Below are 12,270 nucleotides of genomic sequence, written 5' to 3'. Positions count from 1 at the left end.
TGCCAGAAACCATTAAAAACTTAGTTTCAGATAAAGCACAGTTTGAAAGCCTTTTTTGTGGGCAACTCCTTCTTCTCTGTAGAAGAATATCTTAACGGGGACAGTTAGGCCAGCTAAGTAAAAACATCTATTAGATTTCAGTTTTAATAGCAGTTGCTCATAACAGTCAAGTTAGGTATCTTGTGTATTATAAATTTACTAAAAGCGAATAACTGTGTTTCATGTTAACAGTGTATTAATTCTGTAAATACCAGTAGTTCTGGTTTACTGTAATGTATTCGCATATCTCACAATCTCCTGACAAATGCTCAGGAAAGTGAATATTATATTCAAATGCTCTACATTTTTTATGTTATGCTTTCTGACATGCCCCACACCAATGAGAATCATCTCATTTTTGGGTCTGTAGAATGAAAACTGAAACTAATCTAATCTAATCTTACCTATTACTTGGTGTTCACTGTTATGACTTTTGGTATTCCTTGGTCCTGATTTCCCTTTCTGTTATTTCTACATGGGTTGTTATTGTACATTAAATTATAATTGCTATTACACCTGTCCAACTGGCGATATGATAGGCCTATCAGATCAAGGTATTCAGAGAGCTTATTTATCTTTCGCCAAACTATTCTTACTCATTCATACCATACTCTCCATTGTAGATGACTTGTAATTACCAATAAATACCACTAAGAGATTTCCTCTTGAAATGGGTTGTCTAAGTACTTAGCTGTGTTCAGCTGTTAATCGCCAAAATCCCTAAAGACTTTCCAGTCATTGCTGTTGTAAGGTTTTGCTCCCAATAACTCTAAACAAAGTTTTTTTCTAGGCTCCCTTGCTCCAGTATTTTGATTTAAATATGGCCTCAGAATTGTGCTGCTTCTCCTGTTAGGTGATTTATTACAAATATAATTTTATGACAGTCAGCTCAGTTGTCTTGTTAAATGCTTTCAAGAACAAAACAGGCTGTAAGTCACCAGATGGTGTTAATTTAGGGAATTCATGATTTATACCTTTGTCAAACATAGCTGTAAAATCTTCATATGAATTATAATTTAATTTGATTTTAGTTGACTCCTCCTCATGTCTGTCTCTTTCATTATGATCTGTGCAGTCTAAAATTAGTGCACTGTTTCTTATGGGCTTACTTGTCTATTATTGATAAAAGTATGTTCCATATTCCTTGACATTGAAGTCATTGCTAATGGTACTGTAGTGAATGATGAAATGGGATTGTCTTTCAGTGAACACTTATTATGAGTCTGTACCTTGTTCTCCCTCGATTTTTTTCATTTTATAACCTTTGTATTCTGGGCTCTAGCGCATTGAAATCACATCTATATTTACCATTTCTTCTAACCTAGTTTTTGTTTCTAAAAACTCCCTTTCTAAAATCCCAATTCTTTTAAGCAACTCGTCATGCATTGATTTATGAGTATGTGTATGTTCCAATTTGACGTCTAGTTTGTCTTCTACTTTTTCTGGTAGAGAATCCATTTCTTCAACATGTTTGAATGCCACATCTAATCTTATGTTCTAATCTATCCATCAGTCCCCTGATTTGAGACAGTGTTTCATCTACTTGGTTGAATCTGCTTTCTAGATTAGAATTTAATTGATTAAATTGTTGTATCATGCTTTCCAATAACATTTTGAGCGTTAACTGATTATCCATAACAGCCATGTTTGCTATACATACTGCTACTAATCAATAAACACCAAAATATCAACTTAATTTTATGTAATATCTGGAAATAGATGTATATTATTTCTCTCATTAGTAATTCCTGCACCAAATACAATGAACTGTTTTACAAAGTGTACATATCGTGCATCATTAATTACCATGAATAACAAAACATCTACACAATATTTCTTAAAGTCACTACTTGCATAAGTTTACATTTCATTATAGGCTTCAGCGCAATTTATAATGAACTTATCGACAGGAAATTTAAATAATGTTGACAGCTTTTCACAATATAACTGCTTGCGACCCATCAGATAGTCAGCTATGTTCAGTGGTGGCTGCTGGTACTGTATGCAGCTATGTCCCAGTTGTTGGAGTAGTGCACTGCAGTGTAGTGCCACAGTACAGAGGGATGGCTCTTGATGAATGCTGCCAACCACGGCTGAATTAACTGGGTGTGGTGGCGGTGAGTGGATATACCTGTAGTCACCAGCCATTCTCATCAGAAGTCTCTCTTACTGTTAACTTGAAAATGTGTGTTGTAATTGATAAATGATCTTCTGAAAGATGTCTTGGTACCATTGAGGTAGTTATTTTTCATGAAATCTCCTTGATATGTCATTATGAAAGTTTCCTTATACCTGTCTATTTGACTATCAACTCCTTGTTTATTGTCATTGGCAAACCAATTTTTTCATATTTGGTGATAAATTAATTTCACACGGTCAACTTGAATTCACTGATCTTGTTAATAAGGCACCCTGCTATTTATTAGATTCAGCCAGCTTTAATTTGGAGGGTTTATTTTTTACAGTTGATACACCACAATTCTCACTGCACCGGCAGTGTATTTGTCCATGTGTTCGTATATTCTCCTCGTAATTTTGTTTATTTTCATCATCATTATTTCTGCTTTTTTTCACGAATGTAGTCACCTCTTTGATGGCTGCCACTGTATGATTCTCTTTTGTTTTCTTCTCATTTTGCTTTCATCTCAATATGTTGTCAGGCTGGGAACTTTGTTTCTGTATTTGGAGTGTTTTCATACATTGTTTTACAGTTTTCAAAAACAGTCACCACAATGTAGGATTTATTCCATTTTAAAGTATGTTTTTATACAGTACTAGACAGAACCTCCACTTCCTCCACCTCATCTTCCTGGAAAGCTACTTTTACTATGAAGAACAACAGGGTATGTACTCTGGACGCAGTCCAGTTTATTGCCCAGGCTACAGCTCAGACTCAATTTACAACTCAGATTACAGCTTAGTCACATCACAAAAACATCTTTTCTGACAAATTTGTCATCAGACTGCTCTTTTCTTCACTCTACGTTCTTAGATCTGTGTTGACTAACACCAAGGCTCTTTGACAGGGAGAAGCTCCATGGCATGACATACTGCACTATAGTCTCTGAGTGACTACTTGTGATGACTGTAACTTATCAAATGGGCATCTTTCACTGATGTGTGATGCTCCAGGACTATCTCAAACATGAAAGTCCAACCACAGCAAACATAGAATCACCTCAATAGCTTAACTAGCAACAATAATGCTGCTTAAACTTAGCTGAATGCCAATTATGAATTATGATTACTGAATTATATGAACTGCTAAGGATACAGTTGTTTCAGAAAACCCCCAAAATATTAACCAACATATCTGTACCCTTACAACAGTTCATGGACATTGCAACATGGTTCTGTGTAAGCTGCAAAATAATTCCACGAGACAGGTGAGCGTCATCTTCAGGTGCTACTGACACATCATCATAGATTAAGTCAACATCCAGAACCCCCTGCTGGGGAAATGGGTCTTAGCAAGCACAGTGTGGGAAAATTCGGGGTTGCAAGCCAAGGAACTGGCATGTGGACAAGGGATAGTAGCTGGTGCCCAGCTTAACTGTCCTGGCTTAGATTCCCCATCCATGTTGACTCACTGGATTCATTTGTCTGCACCTGACAATGCCACAGTGCTGCATATGCCAATTCCCTTGTTTTTCTGAGTTGAAATCCTGTGTGTCTGTTAATTAAGTCATTAGTTACACATATTTCAATTGCTTCTTTCATGAAGGAGTCCTAGTAAATGGAGGCAGATGAGAAGATCTAGGTCTCCCCATAGTCCATGCCATATCCCATTTCAAGACCGGTTTAGCAACAGTAGATTTTTCTGGGTGACCCAAAACAGGTGTAACTTCACACCAGACTAGGTAACAGAAAATCTGCTGTTGCTGAACACTGTCTTGACATAGGGCATGACATGAACTATGGATTGACCAAGATCCTCACAGCTGCCTCTCTGTACTGGGACTCCAACGTTAATGAAGCAACTGAAATACATACACATATTGGACAAAAATGTGGAAATACCATGAGAAATGCATGCTTGAACATAAATGCAAATGCTAGTCGAGCCTGCAGATTGTGCTGCTGTATCTGACCATGTGTCCTCAATACATTGTAAGTGTCCGTTGTGGTCAGAAAAATGTTCTGTGTAGTTGAGAATGCATTACGTTGGCACTATATGAATTCGAATGTTAAAAATTGTTGGTGCTCGTGTGGTGAGTGCTTCCATAACCAACACAGCTGAAGTATTTGGTGTTTCGAGAGTGATCGTATTGAAGATTTATGTAAAATACAGGGAAAGTGGAGAATCATCATCCACTAAGTCACAAAGTGGATGAAAGTGTGTGTTGAATGATCATGACAGATAGTCACTAAAGAGAATTGTGATAAAAGATAGGATGACAGCTGCAAAAGCCACTGCAGAACTAATGTTGCACCAGCGAACCCTGTCAACATCAAAACAACACAAAAGGATCTGCATAAGCAGGGAGAACTGGAATTCCAAAACCTCACATCAGTAATGCAAGTGATGTATATATACACAATCTGAAGTGACAAATAAAACATTGTACCAAGGCCAGGATTTTAACCTGGGTCTCCTGTTCACTAGGCAGATGAATTGACCACTAACGCAGCACAGTGGCTTTGCACAACTGCACTGACTACCCTAGCATACTTTCCATCTCAATCCAAAAAGGGCACTGTACTAGGTTGGTGTAGTGGTTAGCATGAAACCCAGGCTTGAATCCTGGCTTTGGTACACATTTTCATCTGTCATTTCAGTCACACACCATAGATCTTTGAGACTTGAAAAGGCCTCTGGAACCATACAGTTTCAGTTGAAGCAAATTCCTGTTACAGGACAACAAAGTGCTGAAGCTATGAAACCAGCACTTGGCAGCAGTAGGAGAAAGGCATTTAGTCGGATGAGTCTTGTGTCACACTGTTTCCAATCTCTGGCTGAGATTATGTCCCAAGAATGAAACATGGCAGGCATTCAGTGATGATTTAGGCAGCCATATCATGGTATTCCATGGGCCCGTGGTTCCTCTGCAAGACTGCATTACTGACAAGGATTATGTGACCATTTTGGTTGGTCATGTCCATCTTATGGTACATTGTTCCTTCCCCAATGGTGATGCTGTGTTCCATAACAACAGGCCTCTGTCCACACAGCTCACATCATCCAGAAGAGGTTTTATGAATTGTTGCATCCCCCCTGGTCGTCACAGTCGCCAGGTCTCTACATTATTGAGCCTCAGTTGTCTTCTTTTGAGAGAAGGGTGAATGATTGTTATCCATGTCCATCATTGTTACCTTGAAATTGTCCCTATTTTGCAGGAAGAATGGAATGTGATTCCACTGAAAACTGTGCAGGGCTTGTATTTATCCAATTTGGGATGACTGGAAGCTATTTTGAATGCCAACAACTTTCCTAAACCATACTGTGCATGGTAATGTTTTGTGTTTTTGATGTTTCCATATTTTTGTCAACCCCCTTATAACTAATGACTTAATTAACAGACACTGGATTTCAACTCAGCGAAGCATGGAAACCAGCACTGGTGGCATAACAGCATTATCAGCCACAGACAAATGAACTGAGTCAACACACACAGGGAATCTAAGCTGGGACAGTTCAGTGGTGCATAAACTACTTGCCTGCATGCATACACTGGCTCTGTGGCTTGCAGTGGCGCTTCTCCCATGCTGTGCTTATGAAGACCATGGCCCAATTCTCTGGCAAGAAGCTCTGTATTTGATGTCCTTGATGATTCATCTACAAAGACATTGATGTCCCACCCCTTGGCACCTGTGCTTTTCTAGCAACCCAGTGAATAAATTGACAAGCCACCTCATCAATGTGTCAGTAGTACCTAAAGATGAAGAGTAGCAGACACCATCCAGCAAAATGCCCATGAACCATTCAACCTGTTATGAGCTGGTTTGTTTGTTGTGTTAACAACTAACTAATTTTAGGTGACTAGTAAATTTCAGTATAAAAATTAGATCATTTACTTTTAAATATTATTCTCTTTCTCGTAGGCCAGTTTAGAATGTATGATTATGGAGAAGAGGATAACATGAAACAATATGGTCAGCCAGAACCACCTCTGTTTGATCTCAGCCAGATAACAGCACCCATTTCGATCCATTATGGCCACAAAGATACGACAGTAACCCATGAGGTATGCTATCTGGATGTGTTATGCATTAGTTTTAATATCTAAACTGTCATTAGATTACTATATATTTGTTTCTCTGTATCATTATAATTTTACTATAATGTTGTGTTACTAAGTACAGGTATTTACTTCACATTACTGAAGATTTAATAATAAATTGCAAAATTTCATTTATTTGCTCTAAAATAAGATGTAGTGACAATTTTTATTAACAGATTGTGCATTTATCATTGCCAAACATTTATATTGGAGAGAAAATTAACATTTAACTGGACATCTAATTCCAGTTAATAAGAAAAATGATGCTTTGTTCTAGAAAAATGGAGATACATAGGTTGTTGTGAGTTACTTTGAATCAGCTGAAATTAAAGCTGGTCTGGTTCCCTAATGTAGACTCCCAGCAATGCTCAAAGTTTTTATTTTCAGTGATATATTGTGTCTCTTTTGATGTATATTACATAGGAGGAATGATGATGCCTGTCATACTTGACTCAAATGAGATGAAAGACTGCCTGATAACATGGTTTAACAGGTGTAGCACAAAAACAATTAAATCTTGATCTTTCATGTTCTCTTTATGTGGCAATAACATGTTAATTTCACATGTACACACCACATATTTAACTGTCATAAAAACTGTTACTAAGTATCATACAATTTTTAGCTGTTACCAAATATGGCATCTCTGGTGCTTATGCGTAGTGCAGCTGACTGGTTGAGAGCTGTTCACATCATTCAGTAGTGTGAGTGTTCAACATTTGTGTTCTGCATTGATAGGTAAGGCTATTCAATAGGGAGTGAAAATCTTGGAAGACAGATGTTCCACAGCTTTAAGATATTTATTAAAGGACATTTCCAGTGCAGGTTATGTTTAGAAGATGCCCTTTAATCAGATGTGTGAGCCATTATGCTGTTTGTTATGGAGCTGTTAATAATGGATTTTTGGTACAACATTAATTGGCTTCATGTTTAAAACTAAATTAATGTGCAGAGAGGCTGTTGAGTATTGTTGGGAACCTGTTGCTTCAAGAGCCAGAGTAAGCAATTAGTATAAAAAATTAAGACCTTCAAGTTCAATATTGGCATTACAGTGACTCTTCAGAAGACTGAGCATGAAAAGCAGCTCTCAATATTGGGATGGTAGCAGTACAGGCAAGTATTCATGCATATTTGCTACTCATAAAGATGATTTCTGACTGGGTCCTGCTTCCATCCACTGAATGGGAAAGTAGTATGTATCTGACAGTAAAAATTTGACAAAGGTTGATTTGACAATGTGTATGAAGTTGTCATACTTGATGAAGCTTTGATTGGCCACTATGGTCTGTTAAAAGTGTAGCATCCCAGTGTGATACTTTAAAACAAAAGTGAAGAGTGATACGAAAATCAGCATGCTAATATCAGATACAAATTGCTACTCAAGTGATTCTCTATTTCTGCCGTGAAACATCAATTGCTGTGATACAATGGCAGTTGCAACAGATAAACATAAATTTACACAAAGAAATTTGCAGATATATGGGTTTAATGAACTTCCATAAAATAATAAATAAATAAAAACTTTATACCTAGCTGAATCCTCTCCATAGTATTCAAAGTATTGACAAAAATTATCACCAGATACATGGAAAAAGACAGATTCCAGTCAAGCCTAAAATGAGCTGCCTTTAGAAGTGGATACACCACACTGGACCATTTGTAAATTGTCAACAAAGTTATACAATAGAAAAATGTGTTTCAAAAACCATTTGCCTAGGATTCAGAAAGTTTGGGTAGGCTTTTGACTCAGTTTCTACAATGCCTGCATTAACATCCCCTAAGAAACTATGTATTGCTTCAGCTAATGTTAGTATACTGAAGAATAAATACATCCAATGTTACAGCTCCAATAAGACTATATCATGATAGTGAGAAATTCAAAACTGAAAGAGGTATCAGACAAGGAAATTCTATGCCACTAATACTATCCTCAGAAGATCTAAAGGAAGTTTTCAAATCATTAAACTGGTAAGAAAAATAAGGAATACATGTTAACAGAACATATTTGAAGGGCGCATGGTTTGCTGATGGCACTGTACTGCTGGTACTGTACTGTTTCTCTCTCAAGCAAATAATCTTCAACAATGAATGGAAGAACCTACTAAAGTAAGTTTGAAAGTAGGCCTGAAAATCAATCACTATGCTTCTAAAATGATGTGTAATCAATATCATAAAGCAAAAAAGTACAAATTATCTATGAAGTCATAATTTGGGGCTGTTAAAGATAGTGACTGGACTGATAGGAAAAGAAATGAAACTTTTAATGGAAAACCAGTTTTAAAAACTGTGGGATTCCCAGTGAGTAATGGAGAGATACATGTTAGGAATCACCAGGAGAGACATGAAAACTAAACAGATTCATTTGGAAACACACTGGAAACGAAGACCTAAAAATGACTAACAGAAATGAGTAGATGTAAAGGGATGTAGCCAGGTGAATGGATGCTAGACAGACAAGGGAGCTCTTTGCTGGGCTCCAGTAGACAAGAAAATACTTGACAACATAAAAGAAGGTGGGTAGATGACGTCAGGAAATGAGCAGGCACAATGATGGTGCTTATAGTTGTTGACTGTATGCATGATAAATCAAGATTGGGCCTTTATTCAGCATTGAGTATCAAATGGTTGATGAGTATGTTTATCTTAATGTACATGAATTCATGTACATTGATGTAAGCTACTGAGTAAGGATTACTTTCATTTATTTATTGCCAGACTAGTATCGTGTGTGTGCCCATCACCAGTGGCATTTGAATTTCAGAGGACAAACTATGTTCCAAACTGCATTTATCCCTATAGCGTGTTGTATTATTTCATATGATAGTTATTTTTTCATATAATTTAAATTTCATTACATACTGGTTTCTTAGCACATGCCAAAGACATTTGCCAATAATAGTAATATAATTATCTAATTATATGGCAGTTTTAACCAGCACATTAACTTTGGATGTTATGTAATTGTCAGTTATATGTTATCTCCACCAACTCATTTTTCATCCAGTTCTCCTTCCTCCATTCCACCCTTTCTGTTCTTTTGAGTCAAATATTCCATAACCATGGCCACTCTATTTGTCATTGCCACAGACAGCATGGTTTTCCATTCTTTGGAAGTCATCAGTTTGTGAAGAGACTAGTCATGAGCAATGTTAACCCACAGATAGCTCAGATAAGGAACACTGCATAAAAATTTTCTCTGAACAGCTTGTCTCACCAGAGTGTATGAAACCTTCAGTAATAAACATTTGATAGAGGAGAATCACATGTACTTATTGTTGGCTGTTTAATCCAATGGCGTGAATACCAATGAATGTTAATTTGAAGAGAAGTGGCAAAATGTTTCCCTTCAAGTGGTGAGAATTGTCATTCAACTACCTGTTGGCTGCTGTCCCGATCTTGGCTGGTACTGAAACTAATTCTCTTCTAGCATGGGTTCAGTTGATAGTTAATTAACATAACAGCAAGAAAGTGAAGGGAACCTATAGACAAGAGAAAATGTGTCTATTGTGGTAAGATCTACTGTATTGTTCCTCCAGTAACACATAATAAATTGGTGAGGTACCTAATACACGAGTATAACCATAAATTTATGAAAGCCAGGTCATATGGCTTCTTGCTTCAGGACAAGAATATAAAATATAGATGGAGAACTTTGTTCTGTAGCATGAAAGGGAGTGGAAGCCCAGGCAGGCTGCTTAAAACAACTATTCTGATATAATCTTAAATAGTGCCCGGTTTACTGCATACTGAGTCATTAGCAGTATAACTATAGCAGTATATGTGTATTTTGAGATGAATTTAAGTACCTGCTATCTCGCAAGCAGAGCAGTCCATGGCAGCAAACGGAGCACCAAGCATACTCACCGACACTAAGAGGGCGGCTGCTCCTGAGCTCGTGACTGTCATAACTGCTCATGTTCACTCAACTTGATCAATTAGTCACAACTGGGTGATCATCACTTTTGTGGCTGAGCAGTGTTCAACACAACACAGTAAGCTTCCACCAATAAGATAAGGGCCATACTGCCAAACTAACTGTCCCTCTGGTTACCATTAGCTCCCCTGTACAGTGAACAGAAGCCACAGCTTAGAGGTTGAGATTGCTGCTGAGGTGGAAACTTCTGCAAAAACAGGTGGCAGTCTCGAGACTTTCTGCGGCAAGTAGCCATGGGCTGAATTTGAAACTAATGGCTGGCTAGCCTCTGCCAGTATTTGTCACCTCGTGATATTGTAGAATTAATCAAAGTAGGACCCAGAAAATTCATCCACCCCCCATAGGCCCATAGTCAGCAGGTTAAGCAAGCTGACAGTGATCACAAATAATAGGGGAAAATGAGTCTGATAGCATATAATTAAATTAATTATGATAACTTTCAAAAGAATTATTTAATCAACTTGACATGTGTATCAAAAGAAAAATAATTTTCTGAATAACTCATATCTAATGTTAAAAGTTTTGATTTAGTGCAATATTTCTTCATCACTGAGCTAGACCACACTGCAGTAGAGGCAGGTGGCAGGCTTTGCGGCAAATCCACAAAAAGTCTTCTCTCTACATTATCATAGTCATCTTTTCCTCTTCTAGCAGCACTAGGTCTCAAAAGAACATCAGTGCTATGGTTGAGTCACTCCAAGTCTTCACAATGCTTATGATCTTGCAACATTCTTGCAGACCAAGGGAAAGTGAGCAGTGTCATTATTAATAAAATAAGCTTATTTGAAAAAAATTGTCATTCCTAGAGGGATCACTACTAGCATCATTTAATACCACATAATTACATCCATTGACTTGAAAACTGCCTGGATTTTGTTAGAAAGTGAGTCCATTAGGTTGTGCAGGTACGTCATATTCAGGTTAAGCCACTTGTTGAAGATTTGATTGCATAATTCCACAAATTGTAAGGATGCTTATGTTGGCATTTTACCCCCTGTTCCAACATGTCCCACAGTTTTTCTGTATAGTTCATGTCAGCTGATTTTGCAAGCCAGTCAAGATTTATAGGGTGGTGAAGTGTTCAGAAAACCGGTCACATATTCTTCCAGTCTGATGAACTTTGCTGCTGTCATTTCTATGTGCCTGTGTGAGCAATAACGTCTTGCGAGGTGACTAATGCCAAATATTCATTGCAAGCAGTTCTTGTCACAATGTTCTCTCATTACCAGACTGCCTGCAGCAATTCCTGTTTGGTTTGGAAGTGATTCTGATTCGTAAACCATGAAACTTGTCTCTGGTTCCTCTGTCAGGATCTTTTTCCAACCACAATTCTGACATCACATTTCGTGTCCTAGTTTGTTACAGCTCTGCTTGTATACACATTGAACTGTTTGGCACAAAACGTCAACAAATTGAGCAGCGTCACATACCATATTGCCTTAGGCATGGCCAAACACAACTGCCCCTTTTTGCCACTCTGTCATGTCCTCACATTAGCCACATTTACACTCCTGGAAATTGAAATAAGAACACCGTGAATTCATTGTCCCAGGAAGGGGAAACTTTATTGACACATTCCTGGGGTCAGATACATCACATGATCACACTGACAGAACCACAGGCACATAGACACAGGCAACAGAGCATGCACAATGTCGGCACTAATACAGTGTATATCCACCTTTCGCAGCAATGCAGGCTGCTATTCTCCCATGGAGACGATTGTAGAGATGCTGGATGTAGTCCTGTGGAACGGCTTGCCATGCCATTTCCACCTGGTGCCTCAGTTGGACCAGCGTTCGTGCTGGACGTGCAGACCGCGTGAGACGACGCTTCATCCAGTCCCAAACATGCTCAATGGGGGACAGATCCAGAGATCTTGCTGGCCAGGGTAGTTGACTTACACCTTCTAGAGCACGTTGGGTGGCACAGGATACATGCGGACGTGCATTGTCCTGTTGGAACAGCAAGTTCCCTTGCCGGTCTAGGAATGGTAGAACGATGGGTTCGATGACGGTTTGGATGTACCGTGCACTATTCAGTGTCCCCTTGACGATCACCAGTGGTGTACGGCCA

The 12,270-nt window shown here is 38.2% G+C and overlaps 1 protein-coding gene across 1 annotated transcript in view; it reads left to right on the top strand.

Moving 5' to 3' along the window:
- Positions 1-12,270, top strand: part of LOC124803299 (lipase 1-like) — a 221,342-nt gene that overhangs the window by 195,958 nt on the left and 13,114 nt on the right. The window contains exon 7 of the mRNA XM_047264482.1: positions 6,082-6,224. Within this exon, the coding sequence (XP_047120438.1) occupies positions 6,082-6,224 (143 nt within the window). The remainder of the gene's footprint in view (positions 1-6,081; positions 6,225-12,270) is intronic.

This window comes from Schistocerca piceifrons, chromosome 6, assembly GCF_021461385.2.
Source record: "Schistocerca piceifrons isolate TAMUIC-IGC-003096 chromosome 6, iqSchPice1.1, whole genome shotgun sequence".
In the NCBI taxonomy this organism is placed as follows: domain Eukaryota; kingdom Metazoa; phylum Arthropoda; class Insecta; order Orthoptera; family Acrididae; genus Schistocerca; species Schistocerca piceifrons.
The sequence above is the reverse complement of the archived record's forward strand: the minus strand, read 5'-3'. Positions and strand labels throughout refer to the sequence as shown.